The sequence below is a fragment of the Etheostoma spectabile genome, chromosome 23, assembly GCF_008692095.1.
Source record: "Etheostoma spectabile isolate EspeVRDwgs_2016 chromosome 23, UIUC_Espe_1.0, whole genome shotgun sequence".
In the NCBI taxonomy this organism is placed as follows: domain Eukaryota; kingdom Metazoa; phylum Chordata; class Actinopteri; order Perciformes; family Percidae; genus Etheostoma; species Etheostoma spectabile.
In genome coordinates, this window is record NC_045755.1 from 12,739,791 (window position 1) to 12,763,692 (window position 23,902).

The 23,902-nt window shown below is 38.8% G+C and overlaps 1 protein-coding gene across 5 annotated transcripts in view; it reads right to left on the minus strand.

The window, feature by feature from the left end:
* atp2b1a (ATPase plasma membrane Ca2+ transporting 1a) overlaps nucleotides 1-23,902 on the minus strand; it is a 40,322-nt gene that overhangs the window by 6,329 nt on the left and 10,091 nt on the right. For 3 of the 5 annotated variants that reach the window (XM_032505804.1, XM_032505801.1, XM_032505802.1), the window contains exons 2-19: nucleotides 21,758-22,241; nucleotides 13,836-14,033; nucleotides 11,854-12,111; nucleotides 11,531-11,656; nucleotides 10,268-10,429; nucleotides 9,970-10,005; nucleotides 7,746-7,898; nucleotides 7,394-7,608; nucleotides 6,936-7,178; nucleotides 6,578-6,819; nucleotides 5,808-6,045; nucleotides 4,393-4,572; nucleotides 4,218-4,305; nucleotides 4,028-4,134; nucleotides 3,648-3,839; nucleotides 1,970-2,183; nucleotides 1,640-1,851; nucleotides 1,387-1,494 (exon numbers count right to left, since the gene is read on the minus strand). In XM_032505804.1, coding sequence (XP_032361695.1) covers nucleotides 1,387-1,494; nucleotides 1,640-1,851; nucleotides 1,970-2,183; nucleotides 3,648-3,839; nucleotides 4,028-4,134; nucleotides 4,218-4,305; nucleotides 4,393-4,572; nucleotides 5,808-6,045; nucleotides 6,578-6,819; nucleotides 6,936-7,178; nucleotides 7,394-7,608; nucleotides 7,746-7,898; nucleotides 9,970-10,005; nucleotides 10,268-10,429; nucleotides 11,531-11,656; nucleotides 11,854-12,111; nucleotides 13,836-14,033; nucleotides 21,758-21,950 — 3,165 coding nt within the window. In that variant the 5' untranslated portion in view covers nucleotides 21,951-22,241. Of the gene's footprint in view, nucleotides 1-1,386; nucleotides 1,495-1,639; nucleotides 1,852-1,969; nucleotides 2,184-3,647; nucleotides 3,840-4,027; nucleotides 4,135-4,217; nucleotides 4,306-4,392; nucleotides 4,573-5,807; nucleotides 6,046-6,577; nucleotides 6,820-6,935; nucleotides 7,179-7,393; nucleotides 7,609-7,745; nucleotides 7,899-9,969; nucleotides 10,006-10,267; nucleotides 10,430-11,530; nucleotides 11,657-11,853; nucleotides 12,112-13,835; nucleotides 14,034-21,757; nucleotides 22,242-23,902 lie in introns of those variants that run through there. The other 2 variants (XM_032505803.1, XM_032505805.1) reach the window with 1 other exon arrangement.

Sequence of the window (23,902 nt, forward strand, 5' to 3'; positions counted from 1 at the left end):
AAGTTACAGACTTAATAGATAACCACACATTTGGAACTAAGTTACTAAAAGCTGATACTGATGATGTTGTAAGTCATGTTACAACAATGATAGATCAAATTTGAGCTAAAATGAACAGGCAACTATATCAGTCATTTTTCTAGCAAAAATACAAAACATTCTCTGATTTCAGCTTCTCAGATGAGAAATGACGAACTGATCTGTTGCTTTTCTGTGTCAAGTAATTTTAAATTGGATATATGTTATAGACGTACGGGTTATGAAGAAATGGTGAGATACTTAAAGCAATAAAATGTTATCATCTTCGCAGAGGATGGGAATTTTTTTTAATTTTCTGACATTTTATAGACAAAACAATTATTGTATTAATAGAAAAAATAATTGGCAGATTCACTGATAACAAAAATAATGGTAGGTTGCAGTCGTACATATTTCTAACTCACCCGAGCAATTAACAAGGTAAAACAATGTTGAACTCACAATGGCTGCCTTAATTTGCAATCTTGCATAATGCATACAGTAAAGTTAAGTTAGACTTTATTAATAACCTATAGAAAATACATCCTATTTAAAAACGGAGGGCAGCAACAATTTAGCACGAGGAGAGCAGCACCCTGAATAACGGCAAATGCAGGAGGACCCTCCTTTGGACAATCTGGTTTGGAACCAATAATCTTGGTCCTCCTACATCACAGCCATCTTTCAGTCCTACAACTGTCAGCTCTTTGAATTAATATGCACTCAGCACAGCTCTGCTTATTTGTGTCTTGTCAAAAAAACGTTGGCGACACCAGTCTTGATGAATTGACGAGAGAAGATAATGACACATTATGTGCACTGCTCCGCAGCATGAGTGTGGGCAGTCAGATCCAACTAGAATTACAGATATTCATTATGACTCTGACTCAACAGTGGGGAGCAATCTCAACCCTCAATCTCTCACTGTCAGAAATTACAAACATTTACTTTTTCACCACATTAAGGCAAAAAACCTTAAGTACTATACTCCACATAACTCAGACCTAAAAGTTGAAAAACATTTCTTTTTAAATTGTTCAAAATATAAATACAGAGCTACAAAATGTCTATATTAGTTTTGTGGACAGGAAAAAATAAAAAGATTTCATCAATGTAAAAGGTTCTTCAATGAGCTAGACTAAAGCAACATACTAAGCAAAATAACTACACCATATAATCAGTTCAAATCAGTTGCCTTTGGGAGTTTACCCATCTCTTCACAGCAGTAGAACATAATGTACTATTGCATCTCTTCGCCACCATTAGACAACTACTACCCCAACTCTAACACAGGGGGGCAGTGTCATACCATAGCTTTGTCTTATGGACCAACTGGAGGTGAAGCTCAGCTGTATAGTCACATCATACCTGTCCCCATAGTAGAGAGCCAAAGCCTAAGAAAGTACACCATAGCCACTGGTCGACGGTCAGAGCCACGCAGCTGAATGGCTTCCCACCGAACTGCACTATGACGAACTAGAGGGCAGGAAGAGAGGTGGAATTAATTAGAGAGCAAACGTTGAGATTTAAAATTCTCGTAGGACTGATAGTCTTTTATTCCCCAAGCACATGGACAAAAATGAAATAAAAGTTAGCCACAGGCGTCTCCAGTCTACTTTACCTGGATAATGAAGGTACCAAAGACAATACTACAGAAGATAAGGTTGTTGAAGATGCCTTCAAAGACATTCCTTTCACCATGGATCTTGCGGGCGTTGATCTCGTTGAAAAGCTGCATCAGTACAAATGTATTGAAGACAATGGTGTAGTGTTCAGAAGGCGGGGCGTGGAGAGGTGCATTCCTGCCGCTGTCAATGTCAAAGAACTTCTCTCCTACAGGAACAGTCAAGAGAGAATGTGTTAAAATAAATAGATACATTTATCCAGGAAACGAACAATAGGTCCCCTGGCCCAGTGTACATGAAGAACTTTACCCAGAGTAGCTTCTTACCGGCAAAGAGCAGAGTAAAGATGGTGACTAACTGGAACACTCCGTGACCCAGGATGTTCTTCATCATGGTGCGGGAGATGAGAGGCTTGTTGCGGCCATATGGCTTCCTTAGCAGCAAGGCTTCTGTAGGGGGCTCTGTGGCCAAGGCTAGTGAAGCAAAGGTGTCCATGATGAGGTTGACCCATAACATCTGTACTGCTTTCAGTGGAGAATCCTGGAGGCAGAGAGAGGGCAAATTAGGTTGAGAAGAATGGGAAAGAGGGACATTTTACAGGATGTGTGACAGTGATAGGTGGGTTACCAAGGATCAATTAGAGATATATAAACTAACAGGAACCAAATTGCGTGTGGAGGAAAAAAGCATGTCCTTGTCAGCCATTTGGTTTCTGTACACATGCATATGACATAAAAATGAAAAACATTATGGAGGCAGGGCAGGAAGTTAATTGAATTAAACAAATGGGTCTGTTACATTTATTAAATATTTTATATAGATCTGCAATACTGTATTTAAATCACTGCATTAGGCTGTAGAGCACAGCTCATGTTGAAAGCACAACAAATCCTTTAGGAATTTCACAGGTGCTTATTATTTCTGATGCCTGGGTTTTTCCGCCATAGAGAAAGTTTTGGTGTCCCTCAAAGAGGTTTATAACCTGCGCCAAAGGAAAATCATGAGCGCTAAAACGTCAGATTTTCGGCAGCCAGCATCCCTCTCTTCCACAGCTGCTATATTTTACGCATGCAGCTGCCGCTAAGCCAGGATCTGCATTGTTTTGACTGGACATGAACGCTCTGCTGTGAAGCTTGCGCTAATGGGATCATACAGGACTTTCCGTGTGACCATGCTGCCCCTGGGGTCCGGCAGCGCAGCAAGAAGCCACAGCTGACGGGCGAGCTCCAACTGCTGTCTGTCCGCGGTGGGCTGCACTGCCGTCTGATGGCATCAGTATTAAATTGAGACGTTAATTGTTTAAAAAAAAATGGTCCAGTTCCGTGTTTTCGTACAGTTGGTTTTAACACCTGATGCGAACCGTATGGGAGTATGCAGGAAAACCCCAGTCATATTAATCCGCAGTTCACATGCATGCCAAACCGCGGTCAGTTACACTACTGTATATTAAACTAATAATTTATTGATTAATTGCATGTACTTCAAATTAGAAAACATTACAATTCATGACATTGTATTATTGTACAAATGAGCTACAACAGTAGGCTAATAGCAGTTCATGTAAGTCACTCCTACATTTTTCACCTAACAAGCAAAAAAAAGTGCTCCTTGAAAAAGTTACCGTCAGTTAGTAAGTTATTAATTAAACAAACTGGACTTTGGGGTCAAGTGTACTTAATGCATTCTATTCCATTATATTTTCAATTGGTACCTGACACTAGAATTTTGTCATTTCCTTGATGTGGATAAAAAACATTTTCATAACTTGGTGCCTAAAAATTTATCAGAATGCAGGAAATGAAGTCTTTGATTCTCAAAATCTCCTTAGACCCCCACCTAATATGTATCCTCCCAAAGGCCCATTCTGAGCCAGGGAAAAACCCTGAATGCATGGGGGAATTCATTTAAAAAGGCCTTTAAGAGACAAAATACAGCCAGTTTGAAAGTGCACAGCACGTTTCTATATTTCCGAAACTGTAACAGATCCAATTTTTTGGTGCTGACCTGTGTGATGCAGGCTCCTGTAAATGCTACAATGACAGCCACCACATTGACAGTTAGCTGAAACTGGAGGAACTTAGAGATGCTGTCGTAGACGTTGCGGCCCCACATGACGGCCTTGACGATGCTGGAGAAATTGTCATCAGTCAGGATGATGTCAGATGCCTCCTTGGCTACATCTGTACCAGCAATGCCCTGGAGACAAAAAAAACAACATTATCGAGAATCTGCCTGGATCTGAGGACAACAAATTTAATATTCTTATGTTTCTACAACACCAGTATGACTGTATTAACTGATGTGGTCAAGTTAGCATCTTTTAGGCATCCTTTTTGACTAGACCTCTAGTCTAATCAAAGACAGTACACATAGAGAAAACTTACCATGGCAAAGCCAACATCAGCTTTCTTCAGGGCTGGACCATCATTGGTACCATCTCCTGTCACTGCTACTACTTGTCTTTTTTCTAACACTGTGCTGTCAATAATACCTAGAAGAGTAAAACATGTTTTTCAAAATGTAACATCAACAAAATTTCCATACATTTTGCTCATACCAGAATAAAAGAACTACCTTTTACTAGGGTGTGTTTGTCTGTGGGGGAAGAGCGAGCCAGTACTCGTAGTTTGGGCCAGATCTTGTCAATGCGTTCTTGTTCAATCTAGAAACATGAGACAAAACCCTAATAGAATCCTAACAGTACATTTTCAACAGTCACTGGGAGGTACAGTATTTTGCTGAGGCCCACCTCTCCTTTTTCATTGCGTATCCTTCGGTTAAACTCTTTGCCTTCTAGGCAGAGGAAGTCATCTCCAGGCAGTAGGATGCCACACTTGGTGGCGATGGCTCGAGCTGTGTTGATGTTGTCCCCAGTCACCATCCGCACTGTGATACCAGCACGTTGGCATTTCCTGATGGCGTCAGGGACCTGAAGGGTAGCGGAAACACAATGATATTGGATATACATGTTTTGCATATCAATGGGGATATTGAATTTGAAGTTCAGGTTTTGTGAAGTGGTCATTACTAACATAAAAGCTCTATGCAGCTTTTATCTCATTGTCTAGGTTTTGTCCAAGTTTAGATTTACAGGGACTGTGGAGTCTCACTGCTCCTATTAAGCCCCCTGAAAACTACAGGCAGTTGTTTCCAGCAAAAGTTGAGTGTATGCTAATGCAATAAAGGCAGAAAGCCAAAGTAAATGAGTGACAGAATAGAACTGGGTCAATAGCTTGCTAGATGATCAACTTTCTTCTCCAAACATCAATTTAGTTGTCTCAATGTGGAACCACTCCCTCAAAAGCAGCGATATCATATCTCCTGTATTGGCTCAGTAGTTAATGCTTGAGCCTAAGTGGAGTCACTCCTTACATTAACAAATGGCTGATGAAGCACCTCCTGTCACTCAATTTTCTTGCTTTACTCAGAAAGCCTGGGTTCCTAACCATCCAGCTCAGCAAGCTAACCCATTAAGCTTGTCGGCTGTTCAAATAGCTGCGGAAAACCCCTCCCCCGCACACTTTTCTGATGTTGGAATAGAAGATGTGGACAGCTGTCCGGAGGTGAGAAAGGAGCCAGGGTTTCAACATGTAACTATTCCCCCCCCCATTCAAGTCACTAAATGCAACACTATGAATGTTTTCAAGGAGAGACTGAAAAAGTATCCCCTTATTTATATGATGTTGCATCTCCATCTCTTTATGTCAGCTGGGTTTTCATGCCCTTTTCGAGTGTGGCTTTTGTGGTCAGGCATGAACACTTGCCTTCTGACACGGCACGCGCTGTAAAAACTACTACTTTGAGTATAACCTGACCCTGATAATGACACCAGCAAAGGCCCAAAATCCAGTAGCAGCTGAAAAACGTCCATTCCACCATGTCTAGGCTGCTATTATCTCACAATAGGATTCATTGTGGTGCTGGATATCATTTCCTAGACACCATCTGAACAGTTTTGATAACGGCACTTGCAAATGTGAAATTCATTAGTGATATTTAACATATTATCCCCTTAAGCAAGTTGTATTACCATTGTGAACTATTCCCCTGACAACATGCAACTCAGTTTTGTCTATGAAATTAAGTTCTCTATACCTGTTTAAACTAAACCAATTGAGATGTTCCCTCATGCTGATATGCATCTATATATGTATAGCCACTAACCTCAGGTCTCACGGGGTCTTCAATGCCCACCACACAGAGACAGGTCAGTCCACTGAGGATATCATTTTCATTGTCCCAGTCAGGCTCACCCTCAGAGACAGGGAAATCTCTATATGCAAGGCATATGGTTCTCAGGCCCTCTGAGGCCATGGGCTCAATCACTTTCTTAACCATGTCATCTCTGTCCCGAGGGCGAAACACCTTGGATTCACCATTTGCTGTCAGGATTTTATAGCACCTGGGAGGTAAAAGAGGAATATTAACGATATTAATGTTACCATCTTATATTAATATAGAAGTGTCAAGAAAGACAAATGAACAAAGGGAGGAGTGTAGGAGGGCAAATTATCCAGAGGGAAAAAGGTATATAAAGAGAGATATAGTTCAAAAATATGGATCGATAGGCACAGAATTGAAAAAAAAGAAGGTTAAAAGGAAGCCAGCTTGGTTAAGAGGCTTATGGAGTTGCTACCGGCTCATTTTCTCAGCGCCTGTTTTTAAGTCGCAAAGTAAGGGGCTTGGGTGGGATGCACTTGAACTTCTTAGCTGCTTAAGCCATTACACATATCATTTACCGCAAGGTCTGGCCAGCTGGAAGAAGTAAAAAAATCTATAGCATAACCATTTTGTTGAGTAGAATAATTTATGCAGAAAGAACTTCAAAAACATCAGTGCATGTGTCTTCAATATTAAATTTCAAGAGAAACACTGGTAAAAACATACACCATACAATGGAATGTATAAAACAAAGATGAAAACCATTTTCTTACTTTTTCAGGAGAATTTCCGAGGCCCCTTTGCTGAACATACGGTAGCTGCCATCAGCCATCTTCAACACAGTGCTCATAGACTTGCGGACTGAATTGAAGGTGTAGACTTTGTACAGTTTCTCTTCGGGGATCTCGTTGCGTATTGCCTGGTAGTCACGCTTCAAGTCATTTGAAAAGCCGAGCAAGGAACATTCGGTCTTGTTACCCACTTGCCGTGGCAGGCCCCCTTCTTTCTCGGGAGGCTGAAGGAAAAGGTGGGGAGACGGTAAGTACCTGGCTAAAGCCAAAAACAATACAAGGTAATATTCATGGCAATACATTATGCATTTTAGATGCGCACTGCTTTTCTTAGGTTTACCATGATCTTAGTAGTGTAAGCACAATTGACTGCGATGCCCAGAATCAGCATGTCTAAAATGGAGGAGGGGATGTTCTCTGGTTCAGGGACCTTCCTGTAGTGCTTTTCAGCGATGAAGGCCTGCACCACAGTCATGCGGTTCATGGTGAGCGTACCAGTCTTGTCAGAGCAGATGGCGGTAGCATTGCCCATAGTCTCACAGGCATCCAAGTGACGCACCAGGTTGTTGTCTTTCATCATTTTCTGTAGGAAGATAAAACAATATATCACACATACATATATACATTATACATACATACATCTCTCACAATTTTAACATGTTGGCTAACAGAGCAAAGAGGATCATAGCTTGGCTTTAGCCAAGTCATCTTGTTTTAACAGCCTGGCCTGCTAGTTATAATAGGCTTAAGTGTAAGTGGCCAGCACCAACCACAGGTCACCTGGCTAGGAGACATTACCTTAACAGAGTATGCCAGGGAGATTGTTACAGCAAGTGGCAGGCCTTCGGGAACAGCCACCACCAGAACAGTGACGCCGATGATGAAAAATTTCACAAAGAACTGAATATAAATGGGTGTGCATTCCTTGACCCAGGGCAGACCCTGGATCCAAAATGTGTCTACTACAAACAGCACCACCAGGATAATGACAGTGATGGCTGACATAACCAGTCCTGAGTGGGAACGAGAGAGAAAAGGAAGAAACAGGATGACAAATCAGTCTTATGAATATCATTTTCCATCGTGTTAATTGTAATGGACGTCACTTTGAATTGAAAATACAGAACCTTGGAGATTTTTTCCAACTCACCTGCTTTGCCAATCTGTACAGCTAGTTTGGTCAGTTTGCCCTGGAGAACAGACTTCTCTTTCTTTGACATGCTGGATTTCTTTTTCTCTTCTGCATCAGCCTCATCACTGTTCAGTGGCTGCATTTCCATTGCAGCACCATCCTGGGCTTTAGCTGCAGCGAGGAACAAGAAAAAGTTGTTAAATGAACCTTACATTTTGGTGATGTCAAGTGATGTACACACGCAACACTGTGTTCAATATCTTCATATTCAACAGATTTTAGAATTTATGGAAAGAGCAGCAAACCAGTCTAGCAGTTGTAACAAATCAGCATAACCCAAAGAACACACAAGAGCTTCAGTCTTTAAATCAGGCACCGCTTGAAGGCTATTAAGATTTGCCTATTTGCCTACATTTGCAAGTGCTAACATAAAAACGCTGTTACACCAGTGAATGAATTACCTTTATGTGGTCAAATAACACAGAAACATTTATTTAAGTAAAAAAAAACAAAAAAAAACTAGATCACCTTTATTATTTATATTTTCTATATTTCCTGTTATGGCTGTATTAGGACAAACAAGATGATCAACAGCAGCTCTGGAGTAGGTTTGATCCCAAAGTTATTTGATTGTGTTTTAACAGGTAGCAAGTCACAGCAAGTTGCTTAAGATTAGCATGACAAATACGGTGTCATGGAAATATTTCTACACAACAATGAGCTATTTTTCAAGATAACAGATTAAATGAAATGAGACTTCCAAGAGCAAAAGAGAGATCACATCACTCAAAATCTTAGCATGCTGTATTTTTGCTTCCCTTTTATCCATGGAACTTGGGAAATGTCACCGTAATTATGTTTGCAGTAATCTGCCTGAACAGTAATTAGCTGGAAGATTTGGAAGTGTAATTACCATACTCCCACCTAGAGATTATACCTAGAGAACAGGTTAACTAGTAGGAATCACCTCTTCCTTCAACAGCAGTTGCTGCCAGTTTAGTTCCCATAAATCTCTTTCATCTCTTCCTCAACAACCCTTAGGACACCCTCCATTGTGTGCAGTACTGACAGGAAACCCGGACCCTCGTTTAACCCAGTAACCTTGGAATGCAAAGCCTCTAATGGCAAAGTTGGGAGGAGAGGCAGCCGGCAGGTCAGCAAGGGCCGGTCTCTGTCGTGTTACTCTTCACGATAAAATCAATGGCTCTGCCAGGCACTTGCACTACCACTGCTACTACATGACAACTGACACTTACCCATCTTTCTCATTTTTGCTGATATTATTACTATTTGGGTGTCTTATGTAATTTTTGCACTCTTGCTTTGTATAAGGAAAGGCTGCATGTCTAATTTGTCAATGCTAAAAGATCTATTTACCTTGGTGAGGACAGTAGCATGGTATAGTGTGTGAATGTATGTCGCAGGAAAAGGAGGGGCATTAACACTGGGCTACTGCAGCTGCTGTGGACTGTGGCTTCTTCTGCTCTTACATGGCCTGTGTAATCTCAGTCTAAAGGATTACTGTTGATTCCTGGCAGGCAGAGGGAATCTGTGCACCAGGGACTAGCGCCAGGGTTGTGGTCATAGACCCAAGCACAACTGATCATAGTGTCCCAGCAGGACTACTAGCCTGGCTAGCTGGCTGAGTTACCTCTAAACAATCTCATTATCATCATTGTCAGTCTGAAATTGTGCAAGTCGTACAGTTCCAATTGTTCAGATTGGGACATCAATAGAAATAAAACTGTGGGAGGCCTGAGGGAGAGTCAGAGAGAGAGAAGGGTGGGAAAGCAGATGTTCTGGCCCCAGAATTGTTGCATGGCTTTAATCTCCTCATCACTAATCGCTATAACTGGATTCAGTAGCACCTGCTGCTCAAAGCGCAATGTGCCAGGAAAGGACGAGAAAAGAGGAGATCGAGACAGAAGGGAGGGCCAGACAGTACAACGGATAGGCAAGAACAGCCAGTACCAAATATAAACTGGCAACTCCTCATTAATTGCATAAAAACACTTCAGCTAGGGATGCTAATTTAGATTTTTTCCCCTAGACCTATAGCTGACTCTTGTTAACAGATTGTATATCTGAGCCTTTCTCCAGCCACAAAAGATTGGTGCTAAGCTGTAAGGCAATTGTTATATATATATATATATATATATATATATTATTATATATATATATATATATATATATATATATATATATATATATATGTGTGTGTGTGTGTGTGTGTGTGTTTTACCTTTCTTACGGCTCTCCACCGCTGCATCCTGCTTGTCTGTGGAAAAATAGACCGTGAGGGCAATATGTGTGGGCAATACGTGTGTACACTACATATGATTTAAAAACAAATATATTGCAAAGCAAGTGCACATGTTACTACACTACTCAAAGGGTTCAGCCCTTTCTGCTTTCAATATTTAAAAAATGGAAGATGATAAAGTCTTTGTGAGATGCAAAACTGGTGGTAGAAAATGGAAACATCTATGCAAAAGTGTACAACAGAAAAAGGAAGGGAAATAAATAGGGAGGATCCTAACTTTTTCTCTGTTTCTTCTTCTCCTCCTTTTCCTTTTTCTTTTCCTCTTCATCTTCTTCATCATCTTCACTGGTCCCAAGTAAAGTGAAGATAATTCCAGTTTGAGAGTTGACACCCACAGCAGTGACCAACATTTTCCCTGAGCCTTCCATTACATGAGTGCCTTTGGACAGAGAAGAACAAAAAAAAAAAAAAAAGTTTGTTTATAAGGGAGGGAAGGAAAGGGTATGTACAATATCTGACTAAACGCTATGTGCTATGTTTCCAAGAGTACTTATATGTTTCAGTTGCTACTTTGGCTGTAGCTTTAACCCTGAATAAATATACATATCCAACATAATTGTTCCTTTGACTGTTTCATTCATGTGTTAAACTAGATTCCTTTACTAAGTGGCTTGTTCAGCTACACACAGGCAATAAATACAAAAGGAATGGTGCTCTTGCAAGTAAAAAGAGAAGGAAACACAGCCACTGCTGCCCTCCAAACCTTTCATCAACAGCCTTGATCAACAGCCAATTATCAGTCTGGGTGAATTAATGGAAATCTGAAAGGCTATACCAGGGTTTCTCCAACACTCTCAGAACACAGGAAAATCTAATCGATTTACAGAAAATGCAACCAACAGAAGAGCAAACTATCTTAAGTCAGAGTAAAAGAGAGTGAAAACAGAGAGAGCAAAAGAAGTACGAAGCATTAAAAAAGTTCTCTCATGCCTCGATTAATTAGAAGATGTTGTTCTTTCATTGGTGAAAGGGATGGGATACAGACTGTGCTATGAACAAACACACACACACGCGGCTTTGTGCACATGGACAGCTTTACATCTGGGAGGTCTGGATGGCTGCTAATTGATTACACTAAGCAGCAGAATAGGGACGCCAATTTCACTTTCAATTCTAAACTCAGTTTGTCAAAGCCATGCAAATTAACATTAGAACAGGAGTACTATGGTCAGTACTGATGCATTGTTTGGGTTCAATAGTTTTCAATCTGTAGTTGTAAAGTCTCATTAGTGAATAAACATTAACAATGTCTCAGTCTATCATATGTCTAAGAAGCTGAAGACAGCAGATCACATGTGCGAGTTACTGTAAACAAATAGCGTGCTTTTTACAATGATGAAATTGCACAAAGGTCATCGGTCATTTAATTAAGACACGGAGTCAGATATTTAAAAAAAAAAAATGTCACAACCTCCATGGCTTTCTGTCATAACCAGAAAAGAGAGAACTTTGGAAAAACAAAATTGAGGTTTCATGTTACCTGATAACAGCATTGGATCTTTTTCTTGTGTTTTCTTGACATGATCCGACTCCCCTGTGAGCGAGCTCTCATCGATCTTCAGATCGTTGCTTTGGATAAGGACTCCATCGGCAGGCAAAAGGTCACCTTAAACACACAAACAAAACGTCTTTAATTTGGTGGGACAATAGTGTAAAAAAATAAATAAATTGAATTTTGCAATCATTAAAAGGTGCTCTAAGCGATGTTGGGTGACATTACTTTAGTTGACGTGTGACATTGCTTAGAGCACCTTTAAATTAGAAGACTTCAAAACCATAGTTTTTTTGACAATCTCATCTTACCATATTTTACTTGTGCAACATCCCCGACCACAATCTCAGCCACAGGAATTTGGATGACTTGTCCTCCACGGACAACAGTAAATTTCTGCTCCTGCTCAATGCGGCTCTGGAGGCCCCTAAACTGCTTCTCTTTACTCCAGTCATTGAATGCCGTCACCAGCACCACACAGACAACTGACAGTAGAATGGCTGCACCCTCAATCCAGCCCGCTTCTGACTCAGTTTCATCTTCCACTCCGCCAGCTGCCCTTCCACAGTCTGCCAGCGGGGGGGGGGGGTCAGGGAAATATGTTAATACAAATTCGCTAGCAACCTCTTCTTAACCCATTGTCCCAGTGAAGTGTGCATTGTAAAACACTAAGAGGGCATTTTTTTTAAAAATAGATAAAAGTTCAAAGACAAGCAACTGACAAAAATTGTTTAACAGAAAACTGTTGTCCAGGTCCAAACAATCAAAATGAGAATAACACCCAAAACATACATACAGTACATATATATACACACACACACACACACATATATAAATATATATTACACACCATATAAATATATATACACACAAAACATACATACAAATATATTATATTCATTATATACACATATAGAATATGATAGATAGGGAGATATGAAAAACGATTAATATAAATAATATAGAATCTATATATATATAAGAGATACACTATACATATAGTATCATATATAAGTAAAATATATGACACCTTATATATATAGATCATACACAGAGATATCAACTATACGCACGATATACACTACAATAGATAAATACAGAAGATACACATATGATATAACAATAATGAGATACACCATATTATACAATATAGATCATAACATTATATATATACATACACTATAGACATAAATAATTATATCACATATATACATAATATATTATATAATTATATACCTATATATATAAATAGATAATACTATATAGATACATCATATTATTATATATTAATACATATTATAATATCATATATAATATATATATAACAATAACTCTATATAGATCAATTTATACATTAATATAATACTATACATATATATATATAACATCTATTCTACTATACATCTAATTGAATACACATATATGATATAATATATATATATAATTACTATATACATATAGATATAATAGTACTTCTACTACATACTATATATATAATACATAGTATATACACATATTATATAATATATATATATAATATATATATATATATATACTATATATAACATATATAATATATATATATATCATACACATATTATATATATCATTATATACCATATATATATATATACATATATATACACCATTATATATAACATCGTATACATACATCTAAATAATATAATACAATGTCACCAAATATGATATATACAATATATACACAATATATACTATATATATAATAATACATATATTCCAATATCATAAATACTATCATAAATATACACACACAACAAATATATAAATAGATATACATAATACACACACACACATATATACATTATATACATAGACACAAAACACAAATATACATAGATATACATTAACACACACACAAATATAGCTATATTATATATAGATATATATATTACATATATATCACATATACACACACACACATATATATATAATATATATATATATATATACATATATATACATATACACACACACACAATAATTATATCTTAGATATATATATAGATAGATATAATAATATATATATATATATATAATATATATATACAAAACACACACACACATACATCTGCACGTGATAATATAACATACATACATACATACATACATACATACATACATACATAAACATATATACACATACATACAAATACGAATATATACACATACATACAGTATATACACATACATACTTATATCAATTAACAGTAACATGGATTAAGAAAAGGAAAGAAGGGCTGCTGTTACTTACGTGTTCTTTCGGCATCTGGAGGTCTATAAAAAGAAAGGCCTAGTGAAACTATGGCTGCCACTTCTAGAATAATCAGTGTGACATCCTGTAGTGCCTCCCACACTAACTGTAAGAAGGTTTTGGGCTTTTTGGGCGGTATTAAATTTTGCCCAAACACTGTTTTCCGCTTCTCGATGTCTCCAGGCTGTCCACTTAGACCTGGGGAGTAGGGGAGAGAGGACAAAAGCATTTCATTTTTAAGATTTAATTTCAAAACCATTTTGGAATTTAATGCTATGACAACAAAAATTAAATATTCACATCAAAAAGAAAGCCTTATGTGCAATACGTGTAATCTGAGCACAGATGGATGCATTAGTGTAGACATTTAGTTCACAGGAGAAAAGCTTGTCTTAAAAAAGGGAAAGCCAGTGAGCTGTGCTCTCATCACTGGGCCTCCAAAACCATTATCCCCAAAAGGAATCAGCATTTCTGACACTGTGGAGGTGACAATGCTGGCCGACCATGACATATGCTGTGGGAATGTCGAACATTTTCACCTCTTTCAGGCTTGGAAAAGAATGTGAGAACAGAGGTCAAATCTAATCCCATGAACTGACTTTTTTAATACAATGGCCTGACTGGAGAGGTTGAATCAGCTTTAGACTCACAGGTGCTTATGTATACTACTGTCCTGTTAGAGTCATCTCTCGGACAAATCACACGTCTGGTTGGCCTGAGACCCATTCATCCATGTGCACAGAGAGCATTCCGCAGCCACCCATTCAAGGAAAAGCCATATATTCAAAGAGGCCTTCGCACATTTGATGACGCCTTAGTCCTATTCATGCTGACTGACTGTGTGTGGGTAGATTGGATTGAGCTGTGTGTGTGTGGCAGAGAGAAGGTGTAGCAGAATTAAGGGCCAGGGAAGAGTGACTGTGTGGAACGGACTGACAGGCAAATGGGGTTGGGTTGGGGGGAACAATGTAAGGGACTGAGACTAATAAAGAGTGGAGCTAATGACTGCTGAAAGGAAGCTGCACTCTAAATAGCAGTGTCTTAATAGGAAAAAGGATTGGTAGGGTCAATGTATGGACACACACAGACACACAGACACACTACAATGCAAATCATGAGACAACATTTGGATAATGAGTCTGTGCAGTGACACCAGCCCAGGCGGTACGGGACATTGTTCTTCTGCAAAAGAGACCATTTTCCATCAGAAATGCTGTCAAAATAGACCACTGATAGGAGACTGGAGTAGAGAGTCAAGCAACAATTCTCTAATTACAGCTTCTCAAATTGGAATATTGGCTGTGTTTCTTTGTCATTAATGATAGTGCAATAAATATCTTGGGTTTTTAAACTGTTGGTAAAATAAAACAAGCAACATGAATACATTTTCTTGGCCCACTGGAAATTCTACTCTAACACTTTTCACTACTTTCTAACAGGTTAAAGAGAAAACAATTAGGCTAAAAAAGTAAACCTTCAGATGAACCAATAATGAAAATAATTGTTCGTAGCAACCCTACACTGCAATTCCATTTTGGTTATTTTAAGCAAAGGTAATAGATTTTGCTATATCATGGCAAAATGAGAAAGACAGTTTTGTGAAGAACGGCTTGTTGACAATTAAACCATTAGTAGAATTTGTCCATTTATCAAACAAAGCTTCCTGCTTCCAATTGAATATCTAAACACTGCCTCACTGTCCTGATTAATCCATCTTAAATTTGTATTCCTTGGCCTGGTTGAATACTTGATTCTGACTGGTCAATCACGGCATTCTACGGTCAGTTTCTTTTCTATTTTAACAGACCGTTGCTATGGATGGAGTTCTTATAGACTCCAGCAGACTATTTTTAAATCAATGAAATGGGGTGACCTGGCTTCCGCCGGACAACGGTGCTCGTCAGCGGTAAAGTTAACCGTCCTGACTGGGACGTAGGCGATGTCAGCAGATAACCTCTGTATGAGTAGCCGTGTAGCCATGTAATAAGCGGGATAACATAGAGCGAGCTGGTCATTATTGCAAATTGAACCCCTCCAGGCTGATTCAAGCCCTGCATCAGCCAGTCGGGGTTCTAATTAGCAATGACAGGCTCACTCAACATTATCCCTTACTTACTAGAATGTTGTGCAATATGAGAGCACTGGAATAACTTCAAATAGATATTATTCTTGACCATAATCTATAGGTATTTTCTCATAATCTTCTGGCCCCGATTTTACACACATGCACATGCACACTGTTGTCTGAACTTTGCGGATGTTAGCTAGGGACGTAGCTGAACTTACCATTGTTTACATCAATTAACATTTTTAGAAATGTAGCTATTTCAAGGAACAAATTACAAATATGGAACTTTATTATGTGGCTGACTGAGAAAAAGCGGTCAAGCTAGCCGACACTCACATCCCCACGGTCAAACCCGCTGCAGCTCAAGTTGGAGACAGACACAGGCAGCGAAGTCTCGGTGAGTAGAGCAGACGTAATAACATCACTTGCGAAGCAATGTCTAGAAAATTATTTAAATTAAATCTTTCTTTTTTTTTTTAAACTTTTTGAAGCACTGGCCATTTCAAGGCAACTGGCTGACTATATTTAATGGCGCAATGCAACTTTTTACTGACCCAGGGCCATCTTTTGCGGACCCTGGTTTCATCCTTGACTTGTCTACCCATTGTACCACTTTAAACAAGTTATAGTCCACTTAATTAAAGAAGAAAATAATCCTCAATTAATTGACATTTAGAACCTAACACTAACACATACCTTTCTAAAAAGAGGGATGAAAAGAATGAAAATGACTCACCAGCACAGCATATTAAAAAGGCTAGGGGTTTATCCGGCATTGCTGCTCCCTGGCTGTCTCTCACCGTCTGCTTTGATTCTCTACGCCGCTAATGAAAACATGCTGACAGCTAATACCCTATTCAATTTTACACCACATTTTCCCTTTGCATTAGAGCGATAAATACTAGTGACAGAGAGAGGACAATCACAAGTTGTCCCTCCATTGGATACACAAACAGAAAATAAGTTGGCCTTGGCCCCTCACATCATTTTAGCACCCAGAGTGGGTCTCAAGTCAAGCAGCTAATCATTAACCATTTAATTTGGATGCTTGTCCCCAGCTGACCCCTCTGGTACCTGTCATTTCAGCCTGCAGTGAAGGGTCAAAGTAAGCCTTCACTCCCGGCCTGTCACAATTAAACGAAAGAATCACAATTTCTCTTTTACTGCCATTACATAACAGTGTGTAGGCAGATATGTGCCAACACACTGTCCAGTACAATGAGACACCCCTCGCCAGACAAGCTGTATTAGAGCAATTTCTTCAGTGTGGAAATACTTTTTCTTCTAGTCCCTGTCTGAATGGTAGAAGTGTGCCATGACCTCTATGTTAAGCTTATATACAAACATAACAGTTAGAGCACTTACTTCATGCTCATAAGAGTTTAATTTATGTGGCCTACTTTGCTACTACACAGGTGAGTTGACTCAGAGAAATTGTTAGTTTACTAGAATTGGTGTATATATATATATATATATATATATATATATATATATATATATATATATATATATATATATATATATATATATATATATATATATATATTTGATATTATGCTCATAAGAGTCTAACAAGGATAATTGGATTCCATCATTTCTGCTCAAGTTATAGTAATACTTTTAGCAAGTAATGTAGGGTTTACACAAAGGTACACACTGGGTAGCAACTGATACTCAGGGAGAGCCTTTTTGAAAACTCTCATTTATCAAGTGGAACAACAAAATAATGCTACACCAAGAGACACAGAGGGAAAATTAACTCCACTTAAATGCTAAAAGCATGTCTGGTCAAAAGGTAGGTATATCTTTCACTTTTCCTTCTATTTTATACAATTTCTTGGTTTCTATAAAATGCAAAAAAACAACAACATCATTTTAGTAATTAGGCTACATACCAATACTCCTTTCCAATTTATCAGTGATCAGGGCATTGTTGTTGCACATAAGCAGATTCTGTGCTAATGAGCAGGGCTTGGCTCAACAAATGAAATAGGGTGTTGCACCCACAATAGCATGGCCATTTTACCAAAAATAGTGTTAAATGGACATTATCATGCAATTTAACCGAAAATGTGTTCTGGTAATATACTTGTGAAACTAATGTCACCCTACTCAGGAATTCTGAGAGGACCACGGAATGAGATAATGCTCCACCCAGCAAGCCATATTGGAAGCTATGGCCAAGTATCTACAAAACACTAAATATTGGTTTGTACTAGAGAGTCTGACCAAAGTGGAATAACTAACATAAATCAGGTTTTAATTGTTATTTACTCGACAGCTAAAGATACTAAAATCACCAAAACCATCAGAACTGCCAAAACCTAGACACCCATGCCCACTATTAAGAACTAAATACACGGGAAAAACAAGAAAACAATTGTTCTCACAAATCACAGCTTTCAAGCCAAAGATTACAAGTAGATCAGCGTGCCACCGCAGTTCCCAGTAAACAACTCCATTAACAGAAGCAGGGTCTGGCCATATGTTACATCTACTCACTGGCTAAAGCCCAATCGAAGCACATCATTTCGAATTCAGACACCGAGACAAGCTACACCAGCCCCTGAATTACAAAGAGTAGTCTATCATTTAACGGTCTGAACCTTCCCATTGAATGAGGGGGCGTGCTGTTTGGAATGACAGATACAGAGAGCCTGTCCGTCAATTGTAGTCCAATTGTGCAAGCCTTTCAGCCCTCAGTTGATTTGATCAATAGGGGGCAACCAAAATATTTGACTACACTAAAACAGCAATCAACACGGAATTGTGAAAGGGAAAAATGGGGGCAACTCTTTCAATAATATTGATGCGAAGGGGTCATTCCCATTTGACAAGTCTCATTATGCAGAGAAAACCAAGGATCCCATTGGGAGAAAAAAAATGCTACTGTAATAGAACAACTTGCTGAAAATGATTATACTATGTGTGTGATTTCATCATCTAAAACAAGAATGGTCACAACTTATGCAGCAGAGGCTCCGATGTCCTGACTCATCAAGCAAGTCCTTGACGAAGCAGCGATATAGGTTTCTTTGACGTGGGACATGCCATTGACAAAGTCGGCCAAAACTGCCTACCTTATTTATTTTTTTGGAAATGGGGTCTTAGTCCATCATAACACCTCCATAATTACTCCACTTCCCGAAATATAACTCAATAGAGTCCCTCCATGCCTATTAAGCACCCATTTCTTTCAAACTCCACGCCCCAAGTACGTAATGCAGGCATTCGGTTTAAATGTCCCATCTTCAAGCCAAATCCAAGGTTACCCTGGTGACACATCACTAGTGTTATTTTCGCAGACTTGACAAAGCTCCTTCAAAAATATCACCCGACAATATTATACAACCGTTTTCACAAGATGAGAAGAACTACCCATGAGTGAGCTGATTTTGATGTATAAATACAGTTATATAACCGACCACACAACTACAAAATAAAAAAAAAAGCTTAACTAGTACTTATTTCATCACAGTTACTTACTGAAGCAGAGAAAGCTCCCCAGAAAGAAAAGAAAACTCTGCACGCACAGAGGAAGTGAACTCATACAAATAACACCAGGCCAAAAACTACAACTTCAGGTATTGGTAAACTCTCTTTTTGCAATACACATTGGAATCCACACTACAATGGAAACAAGGTTTGTTTGTTTGAGAAGTACAGCATACTAGCAAACTTAGTTAAAACAAAAAGTTGGTATTCTTTAGTTTTGATATTATATACCTGTGACTAAGGTATATAATCATGCCTCATTCTTTAACTTTTAGTTCATTATTCTACAGCACTGTGACTGGGTTGATGGTTTACATTTGTCAAATAGACAAATGTAATATCTGAATAAGCGTTTGACAGTGTTCGTTATCACAAAATAGAAAGTGCATTGTACGGTGTGCATAATTAACTCTTTTCAAACTCAGAGCATTGATATGTAAATGATCAAAATCAATTTGAATCAGCCTGGTGAATTGAAATCTAACTGAACTGGCATGTAGTAGCATGGAAACTGGTGGTGATTTAAAAAGGCCACGCTAAAATATAGTCAAAGTTCAATTAAACTTCTTGGGTAAAAAAAAAAGGAGCTTGGAAATAGAGGATTAGCAAAGGATTGGCTTAAGAGGTTCAAGAAATGGCCAACCAGCTAATTAGAAATCCCTTTTCAATTGTCTAGATCCTGTAATCTTAAATGATGGCTTAATTTCCCAAGCCAATGACAAATGAGCTGATTGAAACTGGAAGTGTCAAAACTCAGTGGCTGCGTACCAAGAGGAACAGCACCTGCTGTGAGAGGAACTATATGTGGAAATATTCAAACTTGTCAGTGTGGTCGTAAATAACTAAGGATATTAAAACACTTTCACAAATTGGGTAAAAGCTGCCTTTTCATTTTACAGTAGCAATCCCTTTTATCTAAAGATTTGTTTTCATTAGCAATCTAGAATTATTTAAAAAAAATGTTTTAAATAATCTTAAATACATGTTTGATCATCTGAAGATGGTAAATAACAGACTGCTGATACGCAGAACATTAATAAAGAGTGTACAGCTATAGCAGAAGCTGAAGGTATATTCCAAACATACTTGCAGTATTTCCCCACCTACTCACACACCTACAGCAAACAATACAGTGATAAGACTTATTTGTGCTTTATATCAAAATGCTGTAAAAAGATAAATGGGCCTCGGCAATCCAGTCTTTTTTGTACCATAGACTAGGTTGAAAGAGCAGGGGAAGACAAGTACGCTCACACTTAAAACAATGTCACTCATGCTACAAATATGACAGGACTCTATGCTCACCTACTTGACATGTATGTTTGGACAACTCACACTCTCTTTCAACAGCCAAATTCCTATTCAGCAATTTCACCTCAGTTCAGACAATGGCCTACTGGCCTGTGTAACAGACAATGAAAGCAGCAAAAGGGACTGTGTGCTATGCCTTGTACACCATATTGTCAATAAATGAAAGGTCAATAAATAAATAGCGAAGTAGTGATTCTTGAATGAGATTGATTTGTGCAGTCATATAGCATGACATGTACTGCTTTCCTTCTGGTTTGATGAAGCCCAGGCGATTTTTTTGCTTGCTTGCATACAGGAGGACTGTTGCTGCTACAGTGAATGCGGTGCCGTTTTAATCTGGGATCAAACTGAAAATCCCCTCCCATAGGAGTTCAGTCAAGGTCATACTGGCGATTAGGCGGACTGTCTATAGAGAGACAAACAGAGTAATAGAATGGTACCAAAAAGACAAAAAGAGAGGTGGTGTCAATCCCCACTACTGCCCTAGTGGGGTGCTACTGTAGCCTAACTAGTAATTTCCCCATACTATTAGCATAGTCCGATCTTTATAGTGCAGTATATGGGTAACAAGAGAGTAACACATTCTAAAGGAAAACTTTTCCTAACATGTTCAAGTCATTACTACCAAGCCTAACAGCCGCTTTTTTTTGATTGCCACATGTGGGACATTGCCCTGCCTACAGCCTGGTGCTGTGCTCAGGCAGACAGCTGGTCTGTCTGAAGCCTACACACAGAGACGGACAGACAGAGGTGAAAAGGGACGGAGGGAGGGTGGCTGGGTGGGAGGGACATATCCACAGGCCTTGAAATAGAGTAGGACTGGCCCAGGTCATTGCCAGCCTGCCCGGCCACCTGTCTAAAATATGAGTTTTCCAAGGAAGTGAAGTCAAGGTATCCACAATGTAGATGATATGGCCAATTACATGCCTCTTAAACTATGTGTGAGCCCCATTAGCATTCCATCAGTCCTGCTACTAGCACTGCTGTGCAAACATTCTGTATTTAATCCAATTAGACAACATTGTGTGGAGTGGGAACATTACTCTACCATCTATAGGTGATGTTTTTAACCGGTTGCAGAGTCCTTTAATATCCTCATAAGATTCCCCAATTTTGACTATCGCCTCTGCGCCTCTCAGTTCCATAAGCGAGCGCAGTTCATTGAGCGTGCAGCCAAACTCTCCATCGTGGTTGGCCTCCACCATGGAGTTCTTCACCCCACTGTATGAGTTGTTTGCCATTGTCTCGTTGCCTCCCCGCTCTATTGCAAAGCGTTGCTGCTTTAGCTCAACAATGGGGGTAAAAAAAAATAAAAAGTGTTGTCCTGGAAAAGCTTAAATCCTCAAGAGAGCGAACACAGTAGTAGTTCCCATAAACAGCTGGCAGGCCCTTCAGAGGCAGGTGGAGTCATATGGCAGGTAGCAGGGCAGGGATATTACAAAACAAGCCATTTCCCTCGGAGAGCTGAGTTCCTAGTCTTTCATGGTGACTGAGGATCACCCACAGAGGCAGAGATCACCATGCATGCAGATCTGAAAGAGAAGAACATTAAATAGAGCATGTCAAAATGGTATTTCATGTATAGAAGGGTTCCCCCATATATGTGTTAATATCCCACTGACAACATATTTGCTTTCAATATATAGCATGTTTAACAATGTGTGTTACCATTTCTGTTTCTTTCAATTTCTGTAGTCACACAGCTACAGTACACTAGCACAGACACTTTTGTTAAACCAACTTACTGCTGCATAAGAGCAAACATGGAAACCACCTGGCTAAGCTAATAGCAAAGTAATTAGCAAAACTGCCATAGCCATTGCTAAGAAATTATGATAACCTGTATTTGAGTTGTAAAAAAATAATAATTTGGTCATCTAGACAAAAATTGTTAAGTAATTTGCACTTAGTAGCCACTGTGCTGAGCTACACTGTTTAAACTGGCCTTTGTCTCATGTTTGTAATGTTGTGTTTAAGTTTTTGTTTTATTCTTTTTTTACTGCTTGTTCTTTTCAACCATTTTACTCTTGCGAAGCACTTTGTGACATTGTTATGTAAAAGATGCTAATATAATAATAATAATACTTGTAATGATGAAATATTAATGATATAGCAGTAATAGTAATAACCACAAAATAAACTAATAACTACTCAATAGCCTTTATCTGGTCTATGAAAATCGTCTCTTCTGATTGGTAAAAATACTCAATGCACAGACGATGTTTGTCATGCATTTTTATTATTACTTATCAACTGATTTTTGTACGGTCACTGTTTAAATGTTGTTAGATTTTTATTGACCATAAGAATGTTTTAATAACCCCCCTTTCCCCCTCCCCAACCCCACAGAGGATTCTTACTCCTATGAGAAAAGCAGAGTTCAGAGACCTTACTTTTAAAGCACACCCTAGGCCAATCCTCATGATAAAGAACGGCAATTGCCTCATCTAGTACAACCAGGTGTTAGGTAAAGCATTACAGTCAAATCCTTTCAATAAATACCCAGAAGATTGTATCACAGTACCCCGCCATGTCAAACAACACACAGTAGGTGTGTCATTGAAAAAATAAATTAGAGACCTCCGCCACCAGCTTCCCTGCAGTGTAACTGGTGGGGGAACGCAGAGAGCAGGGATCAAGTGACTGATTAGCTCAGGAAAAGCCTCCCGTTTAATCTAATTAAGACTATCTGTGGTATCAGGGAGCTCCATGGTGCTTTACATGGGAGAGTCCATTCTAACGGGAGGCTGCTGTCCATTCATGTCGCACAAGTTGATGGGAATTTCTCTTGGCTCAGATAGAAACAGATAGGTAGACCTATGAACATAAAAAATCACTTTACAATCAATCTGTTTTAGATTAATGGATGTGATGAATTTGAGGGACTAAACTAGATCTATTAGAAATATTTAACACGATGAGCCTGATGACTAGTCTGGACCATACACTGTACTTTCAGGTGGAAAGCCATGTCCGACTATGATTGGCACTGCACAGGGACACCGGACTCAACCATTGGATACATTAAAGGGGCCCTGCCCCACAAAACTTTACTTGCATTTTTTCCCAAATATGTTAGGTCCATATGTGTTTGTCATGAAAGCAAAAAAGAAGTGCTACCTCCTCTGTCAGCTCTAAACACTTAAAAGAAATATGCGGAGAAATCAGGCCAATTACAAAAGCTGGTCAGTCT